This window comes from Musa acuminata, chromosome BXJ2-4 (assembly GCF_036884655.1).
Source record: "Musa acuminata AAA Group cultivar baxijiao chromosome BXJ2-4, Cavendish_Baxijiao_AAA, whole genome shotgun sequence".
NCBI lineage: Eukaryota > Viridiplantae > Streptophyta > Magnoliopsida > Zingiberales > Musaceae > Musa > Musa acuminata.
In genome coordinates this window covers 1,243,556-1,271,544 of record NC_088341.1, presented here as the reverse complement: position 1 = coordinate 1,271,544, position 27,989 = coordinate 1,243,556, and the positions used below count along the sequence as shown (strand labels likewise).

General features: G+C 37.0%; 6 protein-coding genes across 15 annotated transcripts in view; 1 reads left to right on the top strand and 5 right to left on the bottom strand.

Annotated features, from left to right (window-relative positions):
* Positions 1–152: 152 nt before the first annotated feature.
* On the bottom strand, positions 153–3,517 carry LOC135609387 (glutaredoxin-like). Its single transcript, XM_065102593.1, has 4 exons — positions 3,317–3,517; positions 2,264–2,352; positions 794–892; positions 153–417 (listed from the first exon to the last, which is right to left on the bottom strand). Exons 1-4 carry the CDS (start codon positions 3,370–3,372, stop codon positions 326–328), a joined length of 336 nt encoding a protein of 111 aa, XP_064958665.1. The 5' UTR covers positions 3,373–3,517; the 3' UTR covers positions 153–325.
* A 937-nt stretch (positions 3,518–4,454) lies between these two features.
* On the bottom strand, positions 4,455–11,023 carry LOC103980353 (uncharacterized protein At1g01500). Of its 5 annotated transcripts, none has more exons than XM_009396731.3 (3): positions 10,784–11,023; positions 8,847–9,603; positions 4,455–4,881 (listed from the first exon to the last, which is right to left on the bottom strand). In XM_009396731.3, the coding sequence occupies exons 2-3, from the start codon at positions 9,540–9,542 to the stop codon at positions 4,645–4,647; spliced, it is 933 nt and encodes a 310-aa protein (XP_009395006.1). In that variant the 5' UTR covers positions 9,543–9,603; positions 10,784–11,023; the 3' UTR covers positions 4,455–4,644. The 5 variants fall into 5 exon arrangements, with proteins under 5 accessions (XP_009395006.1, XP_009395007.1, XP_009395005.1 ...); XM_009396732.3 differs by having other exon boundaries at positions 10,794–11,023; XM_009396730.3 differs by lacking the exon at positions 10,784–11,023 and adding an exon at positions 10,496–10,768.
* Positions 11,024–11,901: 878 nt separating this feature from the next.
* Positions 11,902–16,341, bottom strand: LOC135609386 (protein NONRESPONDING TO OXYLIPINS 2, mitochondrial-like). Of its 2 annotated transcripts, none has more exons than XM_065102590.1 (3): positions 16,175–16,341; positions 15,953–16,074; positions 11,902–12,209 (listed from the first exon to the last, which is right to left on the bottom strand). In XM_065102590.1, exons 1-3 carry the CDS (start codon positions 16,288–16,290, stop codon positions 12,175–12,177), a joined length of 273 nt encoding a protein of 90 aa, XP_064958662.1. In that variant the 5' UTR covers positions 16,291–16,341; the 3' UTR covers positions 11,902–12,174. The 2 variants fall into 2 exon arrangements, with proteins under 2 accessions (XP_064958662.1, XP_064958663.1); XM_065102591.1 differs by having other exon boundaries at positions 11,902–12,263; positions 16,175–16,336.
* Positions 16,342–17,702: 1,361 nt separating this feature from the next.
* LOC135609384 (plant-specific TFIIB-related protein PTF2-like) lies at positions 17,703–22,268 on the top strand. 4 transcript variants are annotated; one of them, XM_065102587.1, is made up of 2 exons: positions 17,703–19,291; positions 21,977–22,268. In XM_065102587.1, exons 1-2 carry the CDS (start codon positions 17,794–17,796, stop codon positions 21,982–21,984), a joined length of 1,506 nt encoding a protein of 501 aa, XP_064958659.1. In that variant the 5' UTR covers positions 17,703–17,793; the 3' UTR covers positions 21,985–22,268. The 4 variants fall into 4 exon arrangements, 2 of the variants coding, with proteins under 2 accessions (XP_064958659.1, XP_064958658.1); XM_065102586.1 differs by having other exon boundaries at positions 21,974–22,268; XR_010485759.1 differs by having other exon boundaries at positions 17,704–19,405.
* On the bottom strand, positions 21,031–26,171 carry LOC135609385 (malate dehydrogenase, glyoxysomal-like). The gene is made up of 9 exons (XM_065102588.1): positions 25,934–26,171; positions 25,079–25,294; positions 24,171–24,485; positions 23,926–24,015; positions 23,756–23,839; positions 22,026–22,061; positions 21,838–21,927; positions 21,660–21,754; positions 21,031–21,245 (listed from the first exon to the last, which is right to left on the bottom strand). Exons 1-9 carry the CDS (start codon positions 26,003–26,005, stop codon positions 21,173–21,175), a joined length of 1,071 nt encoding a protein of 356 aa, XP_064958660.1. The 5' UTR covers positions 26,006–26,171; the 3' UTR covers positions 21,031–21,172.
* An 803-nt stretch (positions 26,172–26,974) lies between these two features.
* LOC135609383 (serine/threonine-protein kinase TOR-like) overlaps positions 26,975–27,989 on the bottom strand; it is a 63,862-nt gene continuing 62,847 nt past the window's right edge. The window contains exons 55-57 of one of the 2 annotated variants that reach the window (XM_065102585.1): positions 27,633–27,803; positions 27,268–27,539; positions 26,975–27,164 (exon numbers count right to left, since the gene is read on the bottom strand). In XM_065102585.1, the coding sequence (XP_064958657.1) occupies positions 27,146–27,164; positions 27,268–27,539; positions 27,633–27,803 (462 nt within the window). In that variant the 3' untranslated portion in view covers positions 26,975–27,145. Of the gene's footprint in view, positions 27,165–27,267; positions 27,546–27,632; positions 27,804–27,989 lie in introns of both variants that reach the window. The other variant, XM_065102584.1, reaches the window with a different exon arrangement.

The window sequence follows — 27,989 nt, the reverse complement described above, 5'->3', positions numbered from 1 at the left end:
TTTGCAGCACGAAATCTGAACTGGTGCCACATTCATACGTCCAAACGAGGAACCTTCATGATCTAATGCGAAATCCACGATTCAATAATTTATCTACCCGTTTTCTCCATCACCAACATAATATAAACCAACCAACAGTTCAAGAACAGAGGTAGAAAGAAACAGACCAGAATTCACATCTTCGGTTTATAGATTTATAACAATAGCACCCAAACTGATGTGAAGAAAACGTTTTGACATGGCAGTGACGAAGAAACAAAGTCCTGAACAGAAGTTCCCTCATCTTTTATTCTGGAAAGGCTGAGATCAGACATCTTACTAGTATTTAAACAACGCGATATGCTGCACGAGCAACAACGGCACCAGCATCAACTAGCAGAGGGACCAGCTCGCCTTTACCGTGACTCGCCATGGTATCTGTTGAAATCATTCATCAGTCAGAAAGCTGGAAGACATGTAATGGCTAGTTAATTAGTGACATAAACATGAAAATCCTTCTTTGCATCTATATGTACTCATCATGTTTATATTATCAGAAATGTATCAGATTTGTACGTCTGCCATTCTACTACACAACTTCCATGAAAACTTTTCGGGATAGATGAGATCTTAAATTGTTTATCCTAAAGCCAAAAACAAATGACAATGACTATCATCTTATAGCAATGATGCATCATAACATCTATCAAAAGCAAAATCAGAGGTTATCATTACAAGTTTGAGACTAAAGGGGAACAAAAGATATATGTCTACGCCAAATTTGTGTAGGAACATGAAAGGCCAAGAGACGTACTATCACAGCCACCAATATGTTTCCCACCAACAAAAACATTTGGAACAGTTCTCTGCCCAGTCCATTCTGCCAATGCTTCTTGTATTTGAGGCCCATCACCTACATGCAGAAGATTTAGTCAGAATCTTACTCAGCAATACGTAGTGTAGTTTGCAGAAAGCATGGAATTCCAAAGCTATTGCATAATATGCAATTCAAGAAAAGGAAGTGTTCACAATATCCTATTTCCATTAAAAGTTCTACATCTCAATTTATAACCCACCAAATACTATGGTATGTACAGCAAACATCATTGAGACAAAGAATGGCACAAAATTGAGCACAATCACAAGTTGAAAGCTAAAGAAAAATTGCTCTAGGCCCTAAAGATCATAGCTATAAATTAAATATTTACTAGACCAACATACAAGCATACATGAATATTATTTTTGCTCTCTTTCATGAATTTCAATCACATACAAAGTCACTAAGACAAATTTTTTGGCTAGATATAGCATCATTAATCTGTATTATGAAGAGTATTAATAAACTGGTTAACAAGTCCTCAAAACAATTCAGCAATAATAGGCATGTATAATCATAAATTATATTTACTATAGATGACACAAGTCAAAAATTTTGAGGAGATATGGTTGTTAAACTATACAGTTTGCCGTTATTATAGAGTATTATTACTGTGATCCACTTAATCTATCAACTTGATGTGAAGAGCACTCTGTTGCCTCTAACATAAGGTCTCCAAGAGGCACAGAACACTATCCAGAGGGAAAACATGAACCATATCAACATTCCTTCGAGTGTACATACAGCCATCAAATGGGAAACAAAGGCCAAGATTAACACACTAGACCAAAACCCCATATCAACATTTCTTCAAGCGTACATGGAACCATCAAGCTGGAAATGAAGACCAACGTTAACACGCTAGACCAAAATCCTGTATCGACATTTCTTCAAGCGTACATATTACATACAGCCATCGAACTGGAGACAAAGACCAACATTATCATGCTAGACCAAAATCCCACCCACAAACAAAAAGGCAATACTCACTTGCAACATCCAGATCAATTGCATCTTTAATAAGTATTTTGAAGAGTACTGATGAACTGGTCAGTGAGTCCTCAAACAAGATGCACAATTCATCACTAATGGACTTAAAAATCACCAATTTACAGTTTCTAAGGATGGAAAAGTAAAAAAATCTGAGAAAATACTGGCATTAAGCTATGTAGTTTACTGCTTCTGTAGAGTACTAATACTGTGATCGATTCAATCTATTTACTTGATGTAAATTTCATTCTATAACATCCAACATAAAATCATAAAGAAGAACAGAACACTCATATCCAGGAGGAGAACATGAAGAACCATATCAACATTTCCTCGAGCTTTCATACAGCCATGAAAGGAAGACCAACATTAGAAATCTATGGTCAAATCCCAGCAAAGCAGGGAGGGAATACTCACTCTCAACATCCAACTCAATTGCTTTGTACTTGGCCCCCAATTGTGTTAGCAACTGCTTAACCCTTGTGCAGTATGGGCAGTATGACTTGCTGCAACCACCAAAAGCTAAACTCAGGTACAACACAGACAATCCATAAGAGGATAAAAAAAGAGAAGGCAAAAGCACATGGCAACACATATAAGTGAAAATAAGATCATCATCCAAGGTTAAGGTTAGCAATCGTCATATTAAACAGACAATAGTAGGACAACAAAGCTACTCTGATCGCTTAGTATCTGAACCATCATATCAACATTTTGACACTTGCGAACAATTTAAAAAAACACAGGAAAGAATCGATTTTGGTCTCCTTCCCCGATCGAAATGTCAACAAACAAAAATAAATTGAGGGATTTATGGGAAAATACAAAAAGACTTTGGTCTCATTCCCCGATCAAAAGTCAACAAAAAAAAATGAGGGATTTATCCGGAAAATACAAAAAGATTTTGGTCTCCTTCCCCGATCAAAAAGTCAACAAACAGAAAGAAATTAAGGGATGCCACGGGAAAATACAAGAGGAAATTGAGGGGTTATAATCTCGGGAGAAAATAAAAAAGCTAACTTTGAGTTGTCAAGATTATGAGCCATTTAAACGATGAATCATAACCAATTTGTACGCTGGCAAGATCTCAACCCTTTGACCGACCAGAAGAAGACAACAAACCAAAAAAAGAATTTTTTTTTTCAGGGGGTTACAAATTTACGAAAAATATTTATCGGTAAAAAAAATATAGGCGAGAATCAAACCCATATTAAAATTTTGCCCTTCCCCATCAAAAGAGAACCCAAAACACACAGAAAAATGAAGGGTTATAAACAATCAAATAGATATTTTTGACCCATTAAAAGAGGGAAAAGAGAGAATAAACATCAGCAAAAAAAATAAAAAACCATCTCTATAGTGTCAAGATCTTGGTCCGTTTATGGATTGGAAAAAGGTAAACATACAAATCAGAACATGACGAGAAACGAAGGGAGGGAAAGGAGAGAGAGTACGGAAGGATGATCCGACCTGAAGACAACGACGGGGTTGGATGAAACGATTTGCTTAGCCTTGACGAGAGCCATGATCGCCTCTACCGCGCCACTTCCAGCTGCTGCCGCTACTCGACTCCTCCGCTTTCTCTATAGTCGTCGACGGCCCCGAGAGAACAAACAGGAAACGGTCGCCGTTTTGACCAACCTCGTATTCAAAGACGTGTAGACGTCCGGACGGCGACGCTCGGTTTACACCCACCCACTCATAATATAGAAATCCTCCAACCAATATGTTAAAGTCAGTACATAATTCAAGGGAAAATAAATAATCCGAGGTGACGATTTAGGGAGCACAAAGTCAATTAATTGAAGAGAGATAATATTGCAGGCTCCTTTTTTACAGTACCGAATCCTTTTAAGAATCTAATCATTAAGTCTCTAGACATTCGGATTAGTTAGCATAATATTACATAAAATAATAGATCTAAAACTTTAATTTACGTATAAGTACATTTAATATAATAAAAATTATTTTATTTATTTTAAAAATTAAGATAGATATATATATATATATATATATATATATATATATATATATATATATATATATATATATATATATATATATATATATGTGTTTGTATGTGTGTGTGTGTATGTGTATATATATATATATATATAGGCATACTTCTGATAGATATTTATTAGATTTAATGCCCACTTATCATTTTGTAAAGCATATATATTGAATTTTTTAGGGTTACCATCATCCTTAGTCTCTCTCTTTCTTCCTCTATTTTTCACTTCATTATTCGAGGAAAAAATACATGTGCTTTTGGAGAAAAGATTTGATTCCAACAATGCTTGAGAAGCCTAATTTGACTTGTTCTTTTGGGGGGAGGAATTGCCACAAGTATTTGTTTCCACAAAGAAGTTGGTCGAATCACTCTTTTGAAGAGTCAATTACCTTTAACGTATCTCATAGGTTTGGCAATGATTCTCCTCACACTTGTGCTTCAGAAGAAGCTCAAGTTTCAATCTACTGCCTTTCTCAATTCTCACAAACATTAGTGGTGAATGACTTGTACAAACGCTACAATGTAACCTTTCTTTAAAGCAGTGAAGAGGTGCTTGTTTTAGGGATACTACTAATAAATGTGATGCCATGAAAATCTCAAATGCTTGCAAACCTCGTATTTTTAAGAGCAATCAAAACCTGTTGTGGAAAACATTTACAGCAGAAAAAAGTACCATGGAGCATAAACAAGTTAGCTGTTTTATCGACAAGGGACAGAAAGCAAAGAAACATGGCCGCTGCAATGCCGATGGCTACTGATCCTACAACACTATTTTGGCCTAGCATCAGCCGAGTCGCCTCTTGAAGTTTCGGGTGGCGGCTTGGTAGGTGCGGACTAACAAGCCAACTCCTATTCCGATACCAAGGCAGACACCGAGGCCGATCCCCACACCAACTCTCACTCCAGCATTGAACCACAAAAGTTCGCCATCTTCTCCTTCCAAATATTCAGCTTTTGTGTACATTTCGTTGTAATCCATGTCCAGATCAGTTTCTTGGTTGTAGCCTCCGTATTCTGATAACTGCACAGTGACAACAACAGTAGTCAGAACAGGTTCTGCATGAGGCTATAAAAAGATTATAGCAGGTAATATAGCTAAAAATTAGGGCAAATAGATGGGAAGGAGCATTTCAGCCACCAATAAAAAGCGGTATAAGGATGTGTACGAACCAAATTCTTTTGGCGAATGTAATCTAAATGAGCTTTTCCAAATTCATTAAAAGAAGAGAAACTAAGAAAATATCTGGCAAGCATTACTGATGGCTTAGACAAAAACTAAGACTAAGCAAGATTGATATGTTAAAGAACAAGCCTTTTTAGCAAGAACCAGATTCTGCCATGAGTTTGAACCTACTTCTTGAATTTCACACTTTCTAATCAATCTTGTCACAGTGATGACACTTTGCACGTAACGAGAAGTAAGGTCGATTTTGCACTATACTAGGCACCAAAAGTCATATCCAAAAGTCATCGAGGATAATTGCATCACTTAAAGAGTCCCAAAGCTGACAGCCTCATGCATATGGAATGGTCTCAAGTAAAACGCTGTTATGACCTCTATGTAAAGTTCTACACCTCCAATTCTTTAATCTTTCATCTAACCTCAAATTATTATGTCTATATTGTGTGTGTTTACCTGTGCCCAATATGTCGGTGTGTTTAAACAACAGATTATCTCCATTGTTATTTGTGGGTTGTTGATTTTGATGCTACAGATCAGACAACAGTGTAACAAGTACTGAATATATACTCCTCAACAGAAAAAATGGAAATAGAAGAGAACACCTGTAGCAATATAACAGGTTAATAATAACAGGAAGACGAAGTCTAGATTTCCTAGACATAGAGCTCTGCGAGACTAGGAAATAATAAAAGGTTGTCTTTGTTAAGTAGCCAGTGAGTCATAGCATCTATAAGAATATGAGAGAGATGTCTCCCCTTTTTGAAGGTATCGTTGAGGGAATTGCTAAGTTATAAGAGAGAACTTTGGAAGATCTAGATAATCTTTCATAGAATCTAATGAGATATACAAATTCTTTGAATAAGTTTTCTCTAGCAAGATTTCTATAGTGAGAACCATACGATGCCTAAATAGCAACCGTCTTATGCCAAGAACATTATAACTGATGAGAGAAGATTAGTATTTTTCCCAAACTCTTGCCCCCTTTACCCTCTTCTTTCTTTTTATCTCTTAATAATTGTGTACAATTCCTTTTAAAGGTAATATTTCTATATTTTGTTACCATTAACAATTCTATAATGATTTCTATATAGCATACCGAACTGTTTGTTGAGAGATTAATCCTATATACCAAAATCCTAAACATCATCTTAAAGTTTTAATTCCATCATAGGTACAAGCAAAAGGCAATAGATATATGCAGGTAATCTTAAAACCTCTATATTTTGCAGCTACATTACAATCATGCCAATTACAGCATTGTGTGTATTTCTTTCTAGCATTCTTTTAATTTCTTGGTTCCCAAACCATACTTTAGAACTTAGCATTGGGTCCAAATTCATCTAGAATGACAATTACTCCCTTAGATTGGTCATTTTATTAATTTGATATTTAGTGATTCAATCTTAAACCTGCAAGAAATTGTTCAACCTCAAATTTTGACAGGCTTTCATTTTCTTGGTACACTTTAGCTTTGCTCAAAGTACTTTAGCCCACAAGAGACAGAATTTTGGAAACATCATGCTCAACAAAAGTAATATTAACTAAAAATATCCCTTGAGACAGAACTCAGATTTTCTAGTCCAGAGGTAACAATTAATCACTGACAATACAAATATCCTAACTTGAATAAGTGCTATGATAGCATATCTAGTAATCAAAGTGATTGACTAGCCTAACAAAAGTGAAATAAGAGTTGACCCATGGCCCAAAATGCTTATGATGAGTAATCCCTAATTATACAAAACATTTTTATGAATATATCACAATATAATGCTATAAATATCTGCAAACATGGGCCCTAGCAAAGTCAAAATTTGCCACAATAGAGCTTGTTCTTGTTTTGACTCCCTATACCTGCAAAATTTTGCAAAAATTCCGCTTCTAAAATATTTGCAGCAATTTAATTAAAAGTATAAGCTTACAAGATTTTAAACTAATCGTTTAGAGTTGCATGTCAGCTCTAATACTGCAAAATAAATCTACACGTTTTATGATAACACTTGACCATCTACCAACTTGGATCTCAGGGATCAATGCTAGTATATTGTTACTTGACAGCAAAGAGCTAAGATCTCATCATAGGAGGTGCCAAAAACACCCATAGAAAAATTATAATTGATAGAAAAGCCAAATTTCAACTTAACAACAAAATTTTAAAAAGTTCATGTTTACTTCACATTCGATCATATAAGAGAAAGAAATCAAAAACACTTTCTAACCTATGTCAATCATATTAATCAATTATAGGACATAGAGACTAATATCAACCAAAAGAATACCTTTTCCAATAATAATCTAATATTAAACATCACCTTAAATGTTTCTCCAAAGGATATTGTTTTGTGTCTCAACATGCCCTCCCAATAATTTTCTATCTGATGTGACTCTTTCAAAATCCTATTATATGGCCCATAGTAATATGCTCATATATCATGCTTGTGCAAGAGCTTATAAGAGGAGAAAGATTTTGCAAAGGGGTCTCATGTGGGCTGCTGTCATAAAATATGACAAGCGATATGTGTTTAGAGAAGAGATGCACACATGGTTTACAAGAACGATGAATGATAAAGATCTATATGCATAAAGAGAAGAAACACATATATTTTACAAACTTCAAAGCAAGGTTCGCTGTACCGTACCGTACCGGCATTTCGACTCGGGCTCAGTATGGTACGGTACCGGTGTACCAGGCGGTACATCAGGGCATACCGAGCGGTATGCCCTGGTGTACCGAATATTTTTTATTTTTATACTGTAGCAGTGCTACAGTATAGTACTGTATCACTGTAACAGTGTTACAGTATGAAAAAAATATTAAATTGTTCGGTACACCAGGGTGTACCGCTCGGTACGCTCTGATGTACCGCTCGGTACACCGGTACTGTACCATACCGAGCCCGGGTTGAAACGCCGGTACGGTACAGTATGGCGAACCTTGCTTTAAAGTATTATTAAGTGTTTTATATCCAATCTTTTGGCTGGTGAGATGATAAGGAAAATCAGATGGATGCAGCCATTATGTTCTTACTCCTTGCATGTCAAAACGATTTCATTTAAATTATTTTGAAGAGCATGCAAATTTGATGAACTATAAATGCAAAATTTGACCTGCCATTGGACCAGAGATTACTGAGCATCTTAGCTATTCTGTCAAATTTCTCTCACATGTATGAGTTTGATGACCAATATCCTAAATCTAGAATTTAACATTTTAGAATTTTCCATCAACTGTTATAAGGTTCTGTATTTTGAAGTGTTAAATATATAATGATTAAATATGCGCAACCAAAAAATATGGGGAAATATAAATAGTAAAATAAGTAATTCAGAAATTTTATAGTTAAGCCAGATCACTGGTGATTCAGGTTATATTTGAACATAAGAAATTGTCTAATATATGTTAAATAAAACAAAAGCATTTCAACATAAGAGGTCAGGAACTGGGATCCTCTATGTTCCCATGATTTTTCATAACCTTCATGAAGGATTGGTATGAAGAAAAAATTCAACAGTCAAAACATGCAGGTAAGAAAGTTAAGTGAATTCCTTGTGAGAACAGTAAACATCTGCAATTTATAACTTAACAAAGACAATTATGTGCCAGTGAATCCAGAATGGAGATCAAAGTGGTACTAAATGTGCCTTGGGCTATATAAATCCTTCATGTCTTCTGAATAATAATCAGAAACAACTGACAACTCTAAAATGAGAGCAAATTATCCACTCACAGTAACGTTAAGAAAATATGATGTACCCTATCATTTGTAAAGACATAGAGAAATGCAAACCATAAAGACAGGTACCTCAAAACCATCCTCAGATGCCATTTCTTTCTTCAGTTCCATTGTATCATCCTCTGGAATGGAATCCAGCATAACCTTCATCTGATGCTTCTTAAGAAAACCAAGCTGAAGAGTCTTGGTCAAGACAATGGGAGCACCAGAGAAAAGACCAGCAACGTATACCTCAATCATAGGCAAATTAATCTCCACACTCATAATCTGTTTGTTCTTTAGAAAGCTCATGCCAGTCAAAATTACAGATTGACAATTCATGCTCCACTTTTTGTTGTGTTTCTTTGTGTCCCCACTAAAACCATTAGAATTACACAGTTCCAGGATACCAGCAAGCACTAGACAATCTCTATCATAGACCTCAAATCTGATACTTCCAGTCATCCTAATGCTATCTGTGCTAACAAATGTAGCTTCTTCCGCTCTCTTATCAACCCTATCCCTTCGAAGTGAAGAAGAAACATAATCAGAGTAAATGCTACTTCTTCTACCATTCACTTCGAGGATGGTGTCGGGAGTAAGCGGAATGTGATGAACTGTAAGATGCTCAGGAGTTGATTCATCAATCTGGCAATTGCTCACCCTTACATAAAATACCCTCAGATCAAACCAAGGTGGTGACTTTGGAACATAGAGGGGGTGCAGGATAATCTTCCGACCAGGACTGGATGGCTGATCCATAGTGGCAGGATCACAACTCTCCATCCTTGGATTGCATCCTCCAAGAAATGCCTTCTCAAATTAGTCTCGTAATTGGGCCATGGATCTATTAGAAACAGAGTTTAACATATCAGCCCAAGCAAAACTAAAGCTAATCATCTGCATCCGGCAATTCAGGAAAACTGATTAACAATTCACAGAAACAAAAATGAATCATAGGACAACCAAAAAAAAAAAGTATTCTCTCGAGCTAATCCATAATTCACTACTTGCACTAGCAGTTAAGTTACAGAAATTTCAGAAACATCTGAAAGATATATCATTCTTTGCTGAAATCAGTTGCAAAGGCTAGTCTATCCTAATCAAACAAAATACATGATTCTACTGGCCTGGCTTCGAAAGAATGTTACAGTAAGCACAATTAGACAAGCTCAAACCTGAGACCATCGTGAGAAGAGACAATCTCAGAAGCACTGACAAGACATTTAGTAACAACAGGATTTTTCCTTGAAACGTTTCTATGAAATATGTAAGAAACCCACCTGGGAAAACAGTAGTTATCAATGAAAACACACTATGAATGACATGACCAGAAACGGTGGAGGGAGCTATCTTTTCTTCTTCTTCTGGTCCAAGATCAAAACATTTTTGAGGCCAAGTAAACACAAAGTTGTCTTTTAGGAATAAAGAAAAGAAGCAACACACTAATAAGCACCAAAAGGCAAAATACACCGAGTTACTGTTGCGAGGGAACACAAATCTCCACTAAACACACAAAACTTTAAAGAGATTTGATCTTTCTCTCGTACTCGGTTCGAACAAACCCAGATTTGAGGAGACTCAGATGGAAAGAAACATCCAAACGACTATGTTCTGATACATATTTTGTTCAGTTTAGAAGATCACGCCCATACGGTACTCCAAGTTAAATGGCAAAAAAGGAGAACCTTCTTGAATCAAAGAAAGGACCTAAGGAAACAGATACAAAACCAACGCACCAAAAGAAGCCGCTCCATAGCTAATTCTTCCACCTTCGTTCTCCTTTTCCCATCAAAATCTGATTTTTAATGACCGAGAAAATATAGAACGCGTCCACACCGCAGAAATAGAAGGCTTAAACGAGACAAAAAAAAAAAAAAACAATAAAACTGAAGTCTTTCTTCCCACAATCAACACGTCGCACAAAAGACCAAAGCCCCACCACGGTGGCTCCTCTCTCTCTCAGCCGTATAGGCCACAGGAATAACAATAGAATATTCCACAGAAAGCACGGAACATCTCGTTACCACAGCTCACCGGGAGGGCGGCCGATTCGAATCGGGGTGTCTGTGGCTTCGCCGATACCTCTCAATCAATTCCGACGCCCCGGAATCATGGACTAAAAGGCTAGAGACATCGATGGCGTATTAGGATTGCGCAGCTTGTGATCTTGAATCGAGGACAGCCCACATCGGAAATTTGAGCACCTCTCGTCTCTCTCCGTCTCTCTCTTATCCTTCGGAGGATTCGAAAGCGATGAGGCAGCTGAGATGGACGTGACCTCTGGAACCCGGTGGTGATGCATCTCCGCGTGCCATCACAACTTTCTAAGTTGGGTATCTTTAAGAGTCGTGCTTAGTTGTTGGGTTCGCTGCATGAAGGCCCCAAAAAAAGGCAATCGGAAATTATCAGTCTTCACTAATTCCATTATTTTTTTACATGATGCAATATTTAAGTCGAATATAATTTACATAATTGGAAGTGATGACTCTTTTAAAAGGAGAATTTTTCGGTTTTTACTAATGCCACTACTTATTTAAATAATGAAATAGTAAGGTCGAATGATTGTTGTAAGTGCCTCTTTGCTGCGTGTCACATAATTAATTTATTATTTTCCTAATTTCGAATGAAAAATCACGAGAATTATGCGATTCACGAACACTCAAAGAGGTGATTTTGATCAAAATTTTGATATGATTCCCTTTGTTTTATTTAGATATCGTTCTATTAAAAGAGCTTACGCCTCCATGTTCCATATATACGTATTACATCACATATTCTGTCATTGTTCATATTATAGTTTCTTTCCTTTTGCAAACTTAAGTGACAAAGACTGGATTTGATCACAGCACTTGCTGTTACCATATTTTTTTTCATATTATTAGTGATCTTCTATGCTTGAAAAGTCTATAAACAACATTATCAAATACTAATATGACTTAAATCTAAATATCATGGATTAAGATTTTTCTTAGTTAAGCTAGTCAACATTTTTAATATTTTAATTCAGAGTAAAGGCTCACCCTAGCCCATCACATCACACTTAAGAAAAACAAGCATCGAATCACCAGTTTTGTTGACCCTCGAGCCTTTTCCAACAAGCATACAATATAATTGGTGCACAATGAGAAGAGGATACACAACATGGTCAAGATGAAAGTGACATTGTTCTAATCTCTTTAAGCTAAAAACAGTTCTTTGTTGTACATTGCATGGCTTCGTGAGATCAACTCTTCCATGTTTCATAAAGACTTTTCGGTACGATAGTATCTTAATCCTACTTAATCTGAACATACAAGATATTTATTGTAATGATCTAATTGAAATCTCAAGAAAGCAATATAACGTAACCAACTCCAGGAGGAAAAGATTTGGTAAAACACGTCGGACATTATAGCTACATGGTGAGTTCCATAAATTAGCCACAGAAAACACCACCAAGAGCAGCACACCCTGGTAAAAGAATAGTTCCAGACTTCAGTTTGTGTCACCGAGGGACCCCAAATTCTATTAAGACAAAGGAACAAAGCAAGAATGAATCAGAAGATTACTCGGTGGCAGAAAGATTCACAACTTGAGAATTGTTTTTATATCAAACTCAAGTGGAGAAACCAATCAATACAGTGGCAGAACCACTGCTTGAGGAGAAATATCAAGCAAACAACAAATTAAATGAAAACCTTGTAAAAATGGGGTTACCACAAACAAAGTCAAATTATATGTATTACAAGTCGGTTTAGACTTGCATGCCGAAAAGGAATTAGGACCAAGAAACTCTTAGCCCTTCAGCACCTTATCCAGAACTGCAGTTTCGAGCTTAATCTGGCAGATTTAGCTGTTTTAATAGTAGGATACTCAGAAGGAATTTTCTAAACATTGGGAGACAACATAACCTCCCACAAACAACTTCAGCCTCATATGTTGATTATCTCCATGGCTTAATTGCTTTAATTTTTGAAGTACAAACAAGCTTAATCTAATATTGCATCCTATTGGAAGTGGTCACGTTCTACATCATAAGGAAGTCATGTTACCAACAAGATTGCCATCATTGGCGTCTGAGATATATGATCACCATCTTAAAATTAAAAAACTTGTAAGCTAAATCCACTAGAAACTCTAATTGAAGGGCTAAACTAACCAGATGGTGCCCCATACCTCCAGTTGCACATTATCACAGTGTTCTCCATGCATGCACTACTGTGATGGTTGAAATAATATATCCTGTTGTGACCTCAGCTGTTAAGGATAATAGATCATGATGCGAAATGTCAATAAGACGAGGTGGTTTGTAAGGGGAGCAACAACTTAAAAATTTTAATATCCCAACTTGAGAGTGAAGTTTCTAGATGAAACGAAGAAACTATGTAGGAAGTGGGATGAAGCAAACTCGTAATGAAAACAGAGTCAGGAACCCAATGAGAAATTGTCAACAAATCTAGGGCTTAAAAAAGACAAGGACAAAGTGAAGAAAGTGTGCAAGAATGCTCAGAGGAATCAAAAGGTAAATTGATCAAAGAAGGGCGTCTATAGTGACCGGCCTCCAGCTGACTCCTTGATTATCCTACAAACTCCGATAAGTTCCATATGATGGTTGAATAATGTAAATTTGAGTATTTCCATATTTTTCCTAAGTTTGCTGGTGGATAGATGTACAACTGATCAGTAACAACTCATAAATGTGAGTATTAAAAGATGTAAACAAGTAGCCTAGAACTGTTTGATCATGCAGCATATATATGTTTAACCTGGGCTCCTAATCCATTCAGAGTGCAATAGTTTTGTAGCAAATTGGAAAGGCACATACACCACAAAAAAACCTAATATATGCTGATTACCTAGTGGGATACAAGTAACATTTCAAGGAAAAACGATGTGAGAGAATTCTATATACAGGTGCAGCATATACAGATGATTGTCACTGCAGTCTTTTAAACCATGATTGCATGAAGAATGAGATGCATTAGGACATAGTATCTCCTAGCATCTGACAAGTTTAAAACATACCAGATCCATCCGTCTGACACTTATGTTGACATCTTTTCCAGATCAGTATGATACCAGTATACCAAACAGTTTACTGATGTATACCATCCAATATCACTGAAGACAATAATAAATATATATACCGACTGATAGCAACCTATATGGTCGGATACTAACACTTGGTCAGACTGGTAAATACCCCAACTTGTATATATCAATCCGACCAGTATTAGAAACCTTGTCTAATGGTCTAAATAGTAGAAGATGATCACCAAGTACAAATTCTGACCAGAAGAAGTCCTATTCGCTTTTGCATATGGTAACTGACCAGCGTACAACAAAATCAAACCCCACCATGATAACCAACAAAATCAAATTTTGCTTTGTATAACAACATGAGATGACAATATCTGTATGCACCATCGCCAAGAAGTAATATTGCACAAAATTCCACCATCAGCATTCAAATTTATGATTATTCATCTTTCATTTGATCAATATAGGACTTATAATTTTCTTCTAATAATATAATTTTGTGTTCAAACACCACCACCATTCAAATAAAATGACAATTTATTAACATTTTTTCCTAAGCCCAATGGTTTTAGCCATCTACATCACAATCTTGCCAAGTCTAGAAAATTACCTGCATGATCATTAACTTTAAAAGATTTACCAGGATGATTTTTATAAGCAAATCTTGGTCCCTAGGCATACGTGCATAGTGAATTAGCCCAACGAGTTCTGTATGTTTGGCCTTCCATAATTGGATTAAGATATCCTCAAGCAAAGCCCTCGATAACTGAATAAATCGTTCTGATTAAATAAACTAGATTTATTATAAATTGAAAATGATCTTAATCACCAATTATTTTTATTTCACCGAATATTTTATTATGCCCAAAAAGAAAAAGCATAAGAGCTACCAAATGGACTTCCTAGTAAGAAAATGAACTCTTATTCTCTAGTAGTTGAAAGGAGGACAAATCTTACCACAAAAGCAAACTGAAAGGAGTACAATTGACCAACCAATACTTTCCAGATTACAACTTTAACATGCATTAGTGGAACTATTTTATTACTACAAGATTGGACGTGGATGGTAGAATATATGCAAGTATGATTCTTATTTCCTTTGCTCCTCTAATACAATGCAAATACAAATAAAAACCAACTGTCAGCATGTCTAAACAAAATTATCCATTTATATAAAATTAGAACTGTAAATGTAGAATTAATCTGCTTCAATGACTTATACTTCGAATTCAGAAAAAATAAAAAATAAAACCAAAGGTAGAAACCAATTCTAAAAGGACTAATTAAGAATGTTAATATTTCACCCAAAGTCCATTGGCAAAAAATGTGCAAAAAAGTGGATAGACTAAACATCAGTTTCAACATTCCTTTTAATACTTGAATTGAAGAATCATCAGAACAACTAAAATTTATAAATCCTTCCTTTTTCCACTACCAAATAGATGATATATGGTCCTCATGGTGGCCATCTAAATTGAAGAATCATCAGAACAACTCTCTCCCATGCACGGACTTTTTCATGAGAACTCAGATCTTATCAATCAATATTATCGCAAGAAACCAAAAGCAAAAAACAGTAGCAAGAGAGCCAAAACTTATAAAACAACCTGGTTTCAGTTGATTGATACAGTCCAAATTTCTAAGCTAAAAACTTATACCCAACTTCAAAATCATAGAGAAGCTTTATAGGATTATATTAGGACACGCCATATGTTTCAGCCCTCTATTTCCAACATCTTTTACAGCACTGACTTGCAGTCTCAATTCATCAACATACCAAATTATGATATCACTTTTCATTTACTTGAAGAAAGAGAACGACATTGTCCGATTAACTTTTGAATATGATTCAACTTCTGCATTGCACTTTTTACATCCATGGTACATGTGCTCACATAAACCAATCATCACAATGGCCAAAAAGCATATTCCAATCTAGCAATAAAAATTAACCACAAATATAGTTTGAAATACCAGCTAGATCTACAGAGAACTTGTATTAACTCAATGCTCCACTTCGATAACAGCGACTAGTAATGAGAACTAAACATAACCTAAATTTTCCATTAACAGCGCTTTAAAGATTTTTTGTTTCCGGATGGAAGTATTAGGGGAAAAGCACCGTGTTTGTCAGACAAGATTAGATTCTGGAACTCCGGGTGGAAACCAATTACCTTGAGAGAGGCAGCTCCAACAAGATGAATCAACAGCTATATAAGATTTGAGACGAGCAGAGGCGACGGCGCTGTGGAGCGGCATCAACGAGTCGATGGGTACCGACGCCAACGCGGCCAACCTGCACAACGCAATAGAGAAAATCTAAGAGCCCCAAATCCAGAGAGATACCGGAGGGGAAAGGGCATCAAATGCCAGGTCTACGGAAGGCGCTGCTTCACCCGCAAACGAGAGGGGAGGCTCTCCGCGGCGGCGAGTGCTTCGGCAGAAGGGCTTTGGAGCGGACCGCCGCAGATCTCGCCGCGGACACGACGACGGACCTGCAAAGCGACGCCATCTCCGTGCTCTGGAAAGCGAACAAGTGGGGAACAGAGGACGGGCCCTCCTTAAACCCTAAAAACGAGGGGTTCGGTGACTGGGGAGACCAAAGGGGCGTATTGCATTTTAGTCCTCACCTATATTAAATTTATATATATAGTGTTGTCACGGGGACCAGAGGGGTATGTTACATTTTCGTCCTCGACCTTATTCTATTTTTACACAGACAGTTGGTTTGGAGGTCAAAGGGATGTGTTGCATTTTAGTCCTTATCTTTATTTTGAATTAACGTATTGGTCGTACCGAGTCGGTGGAACGGACTCTTTAATTCTTACCGAATTGGCACCTTATGGCCTTTACGGACTCAAAAGCCTCCATCATCGTATCTTCCAAAGTGTACCTACCTTTGAAAAGAATCAAAACACTCTTATAATAATAAAAATAATAAAATAATAATAATAATAATAATAATAATAATTTCATGGAGATCTGATTTTGATTAAAGTATAGTTTTAGTTGAATGTTAGACTTGACTAATCATAGTGTTCTGGAATGAAATCACAATATTTTTGTTTACTGGATCGAAAACACCAAGTATTTTAAAGTACAATAATGTCTCATCATTATTTTTATTGTCATTCTACCACAATAGATAATTATATATATATATATATATATATATATATATATATATATATATATATATATATATATATATATATATATATATATATATATATATATTGTGATAGGGTAATCTCTTGGCTTTTCATTATCAATGTTTTATAAGAAATAAACACAAATATCTGAAGAGTTTGTGAAATGCATAGACCTAAATTTAATGCTAACTAGAAAAAAAATTGCAATATTTTATTTTCAAATATGTCTTTATTTAGTAATAACAATTCTACAAGTCCATTAAAAAAACATTGGAATGGATAGAATGCATCTTTTTTATTATCATTCTTTCGTAATAAATAAAAATAAAAAATATAAGATTATACAAAAATATATAGGCCTAAGTGAAAAATATAAATTTATCATCTTTTATTTTGAAATATACCAAAGTAATCTTAATTTTCATCCAAAATTACATAAAATTTAAAATAAATCATTCTATAGAATTCCAAAATGATACTCAAAGGTAGGTGAGAATTTGAACTTGTTAAAATAAGGCTATGGATTTTTTGAATATATTGTTTTTGGTTTAATAATAAAAAACACTATGATCGGATTTAGTAATGAATTCAATTTGAATCCAAAAAGTATTAGTAAATATATTTTTATTATTTTTGAAACATTAAACTCTCTTTGGCTATTTCAAAAATGCAATCCGGTAAAAATCCAAAATTGAAGCTTTTCTTCGAAAATAGTTCGCGACAGCTCTTTTCGAATTCGGAACGAAGCCCTAAATAACCCTAATTTGATGGAGTAGAAGAACTGTGACGATTAATTGGCGAGGCAGCCCTTCTATATATTCTCTCTCTCTCTCTCTCTCTCTCTCTCGTCGGGCGTAGCGTCCATGGCGAACTGTTCGGGCTGCGGAGGCAGGAGGGTGATCGTGGACCCGGACTCGGGCGACCGCGTGTGCGGCTCCTGCGGCCGCGTCCTCTCCACCGAGCACTACCGCCATGAGGCCTTCACCTCGGAGGGTCAGCCCACCAGCTTCCTCCACTCCACCGGCGGCGACTTTGGCTACCGCGAGCGTAAGCTGCACCACGCCCGCGCCCTCATCGCCGATCTCACCGCACGCCTCGGCCTCTCGGCCGCCCGCGCCGCCGAGGCCGGGGCCCTGGCGTCCGATGTCACCGATGGCGCCCTCGGCGACGGTCAGTGGTTCCCCGTACTCGTCGCCGCCTGCTCGTACCTCGTTGCTCGCCGCCATCGCCTCCCCCTTTCCCTGTCGGAGGCCGCCGCCGCCGTAGGGCATGATGCCTGCGATCTCGGCCGCATGGCCGCCCGCGTCGCCCGCCACCTCGGCCTCCCGCCGCTCCCTGAGTTTGACGCCGCTGGCGTTCTCGATCGCGTGGTCCGCACCTGCCCTTGCTTCTCGGCGGTGGATCCCGAGAAGTCGAAGGAGTTGATTGGCCAGGGTCGGTTTCTCCTCCACTGCGCCACCAAATGGTTCCTCACCACCGGGCGCCAGCCGCTGCCGATGGTAGCCGCCGTCCTCGCCTTCGTTGCCGAAGTGAATGGGGTCGGAGTCTCGGTGGAGGAGATCGCGAAGGAGATCTACGCTGGGGTAACTACGAGCAAGCTCCGGCTCAAGGAGCTCATGGAGACGCTCGTTAGGGTTGCAAGATCCTTGCTTCCATGGGGTAAGGACGTCACAGTCAAGAACCTAGTGCAAAACGCCCCTTTGCTGATTCGCTTGATGGAAAGGAAGTCAAAATCCGCCCTTTCTGAGGGTCTAGGGTTCGGCTTTGGTGGTCTTACCGGACCTTATCAAGACGGCGAGGCGGAAGATTCCAAGTATTTCGAGATCGATGGTGAAGAAGATGGCAACGCCAACTGCAACATTCTGGAGGACGTCAATCTCTCAGGGGAGTGCATTTCAAGTGCTTACAAGAATGTCTTGCAAAGAATCTCCCATCTAAAGGAAATTGGAGAGTTTGATAAGGTCCAAGTGAAGAAGGCAAGGAAAGACCAGTTGGATTTTGTTGCATTGCAGGATTCATGGGAAGGAAGATGGGATTCAGAAAAAAAATTAACACTCGAGCAAATGTTGGAGCGAGATGTAGGTTATGATGCTCTGCCACCATCTTTTGTTACTGGTGTGCAGGCCAGGAGATTCAGGAAAGCCAAGATCGAAGCAGCTAAGCGTCGGATTCATAAGATTATGAAGCCATCATCCTCTGTAGATGCAGTTGGCAAGGTGGAGGATTGTCTCCCGGGGGAGGAGGTGGTGGGTAGGAAAAGGAGGTCAAGGAAGAAGCTCCAAGTGGATAGTCTTGATTGGGAGGACTGCATAATTGAACTTTTGCTTCTTCATCAAGTGAATGAGGATGACATAGAGCAAGGTCAGTATAACAGATTGCTCGACCTGCATGTCTTCTGTTCATAGAGCACTGAAAGATGAGGACCAAATGGTTTTTGCCGGTAGGATTGAATATTGAGGTTCCCCTGCCAATTTAGTAAGTATTGGATGTTTTTGGCATGATTCTTTCTTCAAACGAAATTTAGATTTGAAAATTTTATTTTGATGATTCAGATTAAGTTTTTCTTTCCTCTAGAAGTTGTTGAGAGGTTGTACTGGGGAATTTTATTCTGATAGTGAATTTAAGAAGATACATTCAAAAGCAAATCTTTTGGATTTGCATTCATGAACTTAGACTTGCATCTCTAAATGACTTGTAAATTGACTTCTTAAGTACATAAGGTTTTGTTAATAGAAGAATACAAAAAAAAAAAGAGTTGCACATCTTGACTTCATTATTTGTGGAAATTTAGATGGAACTCTGTTGCTTTTTATTCTTATCTCCAAACTCGAATTAAGCAAAACACATGAATAATCATTTCACAAGACTGAACTAAAATTTAAAGTTTATATACAAAGATGAAGTTGAGAGAGTTGGAATTGTATTTTCGAGATGTTTTGTCGTTAAAACTCTATATAATTTAAATGGAGAAATCAGGAAAAATATACAAGTTGAAGAGTCACTTCACAGACAGTAAAAAGATAAAGACAAATCTAATTTTGTCTCTGGCATAGATGCTAGCATTTGAGCAGATAATTTATGGAGGTTGCATTGGGGCACATCTCAAATTTTATAACTAGAATCTGGTGCAAACTTCTCTGGTTTTTTTCTTTTTTTTTTTAAATTCCTTTCTTCCTGCTAGATGGATTCTTCATGTGGTTAATGGAAAGTTTAAGATGGTATGGCCTATGTATTATTATGGGAAAAAGAAGGGAGACCAAACATAAGCCAAAGGCTCAAGCTGTTTGGCTGTCTATTCTATTTGACTATTTCCAGTTTCCTTAATACGGGCTAAAGTTGTGGACTTGTGACCACATTATATGCAGATCATTCATAATTTACTCTTAGTTGTGAGCCCTTTGGTGGTTTCTATAACTCATTTTGTATTGCCTGAAATTTTAAGTGCATAAACTTTCTACCAAGAGTGTAGATTTTAAAGATTACTAGTAATCTTTTTGCTTAAGGTATTGATACCTTACCAAGTACAAAATGATCAAATCCACTCTTTATCAGTTTCATGTGTTGATCAGATAAGGCTGATGTAGATCTTTGCTGTAGAACGAAAAAATTGTTCAATTCTGGTGCTTTCTATCAGTTACATGTGTTGATCAGATAAGGCTGATGTAGATCTTTGCCGTAGAACGATAAAATTGTTCAATTCTGGTTTGCAATTCAACCTGTTAATTGTCACAAGTGTTTGCCTCGATTCAATTCGATAGACTAAATAATACATTATTCTGTGAAGCCTAAATTACTGGTTCAAAATGATTAAAACTCTTGATTATTTTGAGTATCACATGTATTGATTATTTGATTATCACCGTTCTTGTTTTGATTTGATTTGATAAAATAAATGTTATAATCACTTTGGTGAGTCTTATTGGCTTAAAGTATTCAAGCTCAGGTTAATAATAAAATAATAAAAAATCTATGTAGCTTGTATAAATTTTTTCGTATCTTTTACTGGGACTAAAAAGGGATTTAGCTGGGACAAAACTAAGAATTTGGAAATCATATCTCAAGAACCTGTCAAAATTTAAATCTTCTTTTGATCAAGCATGGATCATAAAGAAAATAATATTACCAGTCTGAGATAGAAAATTTTTGTTGCATATACAAGTATATAACTTATATACATGTAGCAGCATGAGTGCAGTCACCCAACAATGGTGCATGAGCAGCTACACTGTCACTGTACATCTATCACTTCCTAATGAAAGAAACTCCCTTCTCAATGCTCCCTGCCAACTCCTCCTTTGCCTTGTCCAAGCCAGCCCTACATGCATTGCAGATGAACACATCAAAATAATTCTTCTTTACAGTGGTGTTTTATTTTGATTCATCCACAATAAATACAGATGCAAAATAATAATAATAATAATAATCTGTAAGATAAATTTAAATTCTAGAAAATGAATGTAGATCTGAACCAAATTGCACCAATTGGTAGGCTTGGTGATTTTGGTATCCTTATCACTCTATGGGTTTCATGTATCACCAAATAATAACCAGAAGAGCCATCATAATCTATACATTTGTTCTGTCAATCCCCAAAGATCTGTACTCCATTTAGTCTCTCCTATTTTTGACATCACTTATATTTACTAGGTGTGGATTCTTTAAAAAAAGATACTTTTGATGCAAAAGTATCATCACAACAAGTAATTACCATCACAACAAGACCACAAACCTTTCGTATTCACTCAGTGGCCCTAGAGGGAAGATTTCTTCAGCTCCACCTCGACCTAATCGCACTTTTGATGCAAAATAAGGGAGTTCTGTCACCTGCAACAATTTTTTTTTTTCACTTATCAAGAAAATGCTTGGAACAATACAAATGAAAAGTAGATATTAGATGATTGTAGTACCTGTGATGCCACAAATGCACATTCCACAATGCCAGCATCACCTCTCAGTCCCCTCAGACATGCATCTGCAAATTTAGCTGCGGCAAATGCCTGCAATTTTTTTTTTTTATTGATGTTACTGTGTTGTTATGCCCAGCAGCAAGTTGAACATGCAAGGCGAATGGAACATGCAAACCAAGAAGACGGACCATGGAGAGTGTTGCAGAGCCAGCTCCAGCTTTGGCCTGCGACAGAGGATTAAGCAATAATCATTCAGGTTACACCATTCTGATAATGCAAAGGTACATTCTTAGCTTGAACATTAAATAATATCTCATTGAAAGTATAGAATTTGTATACTGCCTACTTTATAAAATAACATAGAAATTTAATTACACAGGTTCTTTAACAGCTTTTCCTATTGCATTTTATCAGAAAAATAATATTCTTCATTTGGTTGCTTTGTCATATATGCCAATCTCCAACGAGCAAATAACATTAAAGGATTTGTGCCAAAACTAAATTAAACAAAACATTAGCTGCTGCTGCTTTGCTTGCTCTTGAGCAAGATCATATAAGCATGTAACTAAAAATGAATAACATGGAAAGAATAAAGGGGGAAAAAGCAAAAAAGTTAGTGTGATTGTTAGGATTTTTTTTTTTTTTTTGGATTTTTCTCGGATGGTAGCCTCCTTTTCATAATTCTCAAACAGCCACCTCCTATTTTCAAAATCTCAAAAACACTCCCCAAAAGCTGTCATGTATTTTTTTGTCTAAATCTAAAAAGTTTTTCCATTAACTGTTCACAGTGTTTTTGTTTTAAAAACACTATATAGTGCTTTTGTTTCAAAAATACTGTGACATTAATACTTAGTTGAAAAATACTATACAGTGTTTTTGAACTAATCTTACAGTGTTTTGTAAATAAAAACACTATAAGGCTTGTTCAAAAACACTACACAATGCTTTTAAATATACAGTGTTTTTAAAATACTGTTTTATGGATTAAAAACTAATCCACAAAACACTATAAACAGTTACTTATGAACGGGCATCGATTTACTATCAAGATGTAGAGTAAATTAGAAAAATGTAATATGGAGAACTGGGTCACAATTTATCTGTCCATGATAGAACTCTTGAAAAGTGGAGTTTGCCATAGGATGAATTTTCTAAATGGATATGTTAGAATTATCAATGAAGAAAGATGTAACTTAACTAACACTATTTCTTTAGGAGACTTCATAGGCAAGTCTTACAGACATTACATTTGCAGAACCTACGAACAAAAAGAACCCAAATCTTAATGGAAGCAATTGCACAAAGAGTAGGGAAAAAGCATCCCAAATGCATGACACTAGCAACAGATGTCATTACTTCAAATACATCAACAAGAGATGAGAAAAGAAAAAGAAGCAAACGTGCATGATCTTAGAGAGATTAATGGTCAGATGATGATGAGAGGCTGAGAAATATTGCTTATATTGTTCAAAGAATGGAGAGATGGATGTGAGTCCATATCATATTGCAGGGTTAAGAGCCAAAACAGAGGAAAAAGAAGAAAATTATCAAGTAAAAATTACAATGGAAGCAGAAAGTGTCCCAAGAGAGATGAGATTAGCGGCCATTGCAAACTAATCATCAAACTACAAACCCATGAGACAAGAAAAAAATTAACACTCCTGATTAGTCCCACATCGAAAGTGGACAAGATTAAGATTGATTTATAAAGGTCTGATGATAGTGTATTATTATAAATTTCAGCTTAAACATTTTGATCAGTGGTTTAGACTAGTTAGTCCATCAGGCTCGGATCATGACATTTGATATCAGAACCGATCTAGCATTTGGGCATGATGAGAGGCTCACTAGTGAAGAGATAATAAGTTCCGAAAACCCATCTGAAAGAATACTCTTTTAGCGGAGTAAATTCTTTTACCTCAACAACTTCAGTTCCACCATTTTGAATGCGGTTAGTAAGGTGATAGATTTCTTCCGAGGTGAAGGAGCATGGAGGTTTAACCTACATAACATCAAATTTTGAGTACAATGCGTTTGAAAAGATCAAATGCAACAAAGAAATAAGATTTAACTGAGAGGATTCCTGACCTGTGACAAGAGAGGTAATATGGTAACCCCTGAGTGACCACCAACCACAGGTACATTAACCTCCCTTGGATCAATGCCCAGGACTTCAGCCTGTAAATGCATCATAGAAGAAGAATAAAAGCTCTATAATTTATCCAACTTACAAGATAAGGATAAGAACCAAGAACTTGCAGGATTATATAGGCATTTATTGTTGATGACCGACATGTAATCAAGGGAGAAGAACAAATTACACAGGGTCATACCACAAATGTATTAGCTCTCACGACATCAAGAGTTGTCACTCCCAAAAGGCGCTTGGGATCATAGATTCCAGCTTTCTTGAAAACCTCTGCTGCAATAGGAACAGTGGAGTTCACTGGGTTGCTGATCAAGTTCACAATTGCATGAGGACAGCATTTAGCAACCCCTTCACATAGGGTCCGAACTATTCCAGCGTTGATTTTGAATAGATCATCCCTTGTCATTCCTGGCTTTCTTGGCACACCAGCTGGAATTATGACAAGATCCATTCCAACAAGTGCATTTTCCAATTGAGGTGCACCCAAAAAGCCGCGAACCTGCATAAGCACACTCGGGGCTCAAGAATTATAACTGCTCTTACGAGGATATCAATCTGTCCAAGTGAGATATTAAGCCGCAAAATTTTGGAATATTTCGTTTTCCAGTAAATAGAGCAATCATAAAATATAGAAATTATTTGCTTCCTTTGGCATTAAAATCGTTAACCGTAATTCTCCTAGAAACAGAGTTTCTGTAAGAGATGAGGCAAAAAAGATTAATGTAGTTGAACATTAACTAGAAATAAATTGAGATAGTTTTCCGGAGGGAAGGGAATTCGGCTCGATAAACAAAAATCTCCAAGACCTTCTCATGCTATCATGAAAGGTAAAAAGATTAATGTAGTTGAACATTAACTAGAAATTGAGATTGTTTTCCAGTGAGAATTCGGCTCGATAAACAAAAATCTCCAAGACCTTCTCGTGCTCTCATGAAACGATTAATGTAGTCGAACATTAACTAGAAATCGGGATAGTTATTCTAGTTTTCCAATGAGAATCCTATCTCAATAAAAAAAGGAAATCCAAGACCTTCTCATGCTATCATCATGTACCGAGAGATAAATGCAAAGGAAGAGGAGGAGAAAGTTTACCACAGCACCAGTATCCATGTGACTAACATCAGCTGTAACACCAGGTGAATTGACAACATCATAGAGGTGCAGAACAGACACCAGGGGATTCATCTTCATCAGCAATGCCAGGGGCTGTCCTATTCCTCCGGCAGCACCCAGTATTGCTACTTTGAATCCGGGTGCTCCTCCTTTCGCCCGGCAATCCGCCCGTCTCAGTGACGTACTTCCCTGCATCTTTTAGCATGGAAAACACACAACATTAAGGTAAAGTTTATATCACCTTCGATTAAACTCCAACTTCACATATACATTTTTCCCCCCCAATATTTACTCTTTCCATTCAGGTATGGCAAAGCATCCATAATCGAACGAGTACACTGTGCCTCAACTGCTAAAATGTCTCCTCGGTGACACTTTACCAATGCAAATTGCTACTGTGTTCTCTGACTAAGATGTAGACAGAAGCAATCAAGAGATCAAAACCCTTCGCTATTAGAAAAAGAACAAGAGAAGAAGAAGGGAAGGTACACTATTGAATCACCAAATCAACAAATCGTAGAACTCGCAATCCAACATCCAAATGAAATAGTAGAAGAAATTGAGGAGAATCAAAATTCAATTTTTACGACAATTAAGCAGGCACTGCTTGCTATTTCCACCAAGACGCCGACTTTTTATCGTATTCGAACATCAAGATAGGAAGATATAACCTATAAACCCAAACAAAAACGAAAGGGAATAGAAAAGACAAATCTTTCGGACAATTCCTCCGAATAGCGCATGATAATACCATCAAGATCTCATCTTTTCAGCACAAATCCGCAGGAAGGTGAAAAAACAAGAGTAACAACACTGGAGAAAGGAGGGAAGAACCGGAGGGCTGGGCGGATGGAGGTGGGCAGAGATCGATGCGATGCGTCGACTGGCCTCGCCGTTCCGCTGCATCCTTTTTCCTACTGTGGGATCACCAAAGAGAGGAGGCCGTGCGCGGGGCCGCAGGTGGTGAGAGGGCTTCGAGTTTTATCCCTCGAGCGAGCTGGATAAGGACGGAAGGGTGCGTTTGTGGAGTCCAAGCGCCATAAATCCTCATCCTGATGCTGTGGATGATGTCGTCGTGCGCACATCCGAACAGCTTTCCACTGTTCCTCCTTTTATTATTTATCCCTCGTTGCATGCAGATCAGGTGTTCGATCGAAGTTGCACCAAGAAATGGACGTTTGAGGCTCAAAAAGACTCGATCTCACGTCGAGAGAGAGAAAAAGATCCTCTCGGAGTTGTCGGGATGATATTCCCGTCCAATTCCTCATCGCAGCCATCGATCCATAGATTCTGCACATCCCAGCCATCCACGTTGAAGATCCGGAGGAAGAATGTACTAGAACTCTAAATCGAGATTCCAAAGCTTTTATATTTAAAATTATCCTGAAGAGTTTAAGATCTTTAATTCATATAAAAAAAATTTAGATTCAAATATTATTTTTAAATATTTTATTATTTATTTAAAAAAATATAAATTTTATTAACCAAATCACGAGTATCGTTGAATCTGATAACAATGTAAGATTCTTAAAAAAATAACGAATCATGAAAAGTAAAAAATCTCAAAATTTAATTCAATAAATAATTTAATAAAAATAAATAATAAAATAATATTAATGAAGCCCATCATAATACAGATATCGCTACTGATAAACTTATAGAATAATCACAATCAATATTTATAGCAAATTCTTATTCCCTCTTATTCCGTTTTATTTTCTACATATCTTTTGATATTTATCAGGTAGTTGAAATCTTATTTTCAGAAATATTGTACGGAGAAAAGCAGAGCTATAAATTTCGAACTTTGCCAAGCAAGAGAGACAAAAAGTAGAACATACGTCATCATCTTTGCTCAAGCAATAAGAGGTTCGATGCTGATAACCCTATTCTTCATTGATAATAAATAAAAATACTGGAACTATGTTATTATTCTCCTTTATGCACAAATATCAAAGGATAAGACAATAATACCCCAGAAGGGCAAACAAAGGAGCCAGATATGTACAAGCTATGTGCAATATCTACATATCTCGGGAAACAGCTTCACCAAAATGGACACCACCTACAAGAAACAAATAATCAGAATGAGAAACGATTGGTTAAACTAATTCTTAAATGAAAATTCAGTAGAATTATGTGGTCAGTTCTAAAAAAGAAATCCATACCCCACATAGTTCTGACACAGATTCTCATGCGATGTTGCTTGTTTAATAAGCTTGTCGACCTGATACTTCACAGACAGCCCGTGGTCGACTTCACGGGCATCTCCAGAGATCAAGTTACTAGTTTCTGGTGCATGTTGAATGGAGCTGCCAGCCCCAGAAACTGATGACCCAGAAGAGAAGTCCCGACCGGTGAGCTTATTGCTCATTCGAGCCATTACAACCACCGCACGCTCGTTTAGGACCTCATTAGCATCACCAAGTTGATTGACAGCCTGCAGGTAATATTATAAATAGGACATGATGAGTACTCAACCTAAAGAAAAGCAAGGCATTCCAGATCATCATTATGGGACCCTATAAACAACCTGCAGCAGTTCCCTCTCACGAGCACCGCGAGGTTGAGGAAGCTCTTTGTTAGGTGCAGATTCTTCACTATTCACAACTGGATGGACGTAGGTTGTCGCATAATTTGACATTTGAGGAACTTCATTAAAGTTGAACAGCCTCCAGTTTATTAGAGGGTCATGGACAAAAGCCTGAACCAAGCAAAGATCCACTATTGAAAAAGAGAAAAAAAACAACTCCAGTACTCAATGCCCTTTTAAATCATAAAGTAAAATTAGCACTAAACCTTCAACATGATCCGAAGAACAGGATACTTATATTCGTTCTGTGAGTTCTACAGGTAAGAGCTTACATAAAAACAAGCACATAGTATAAGA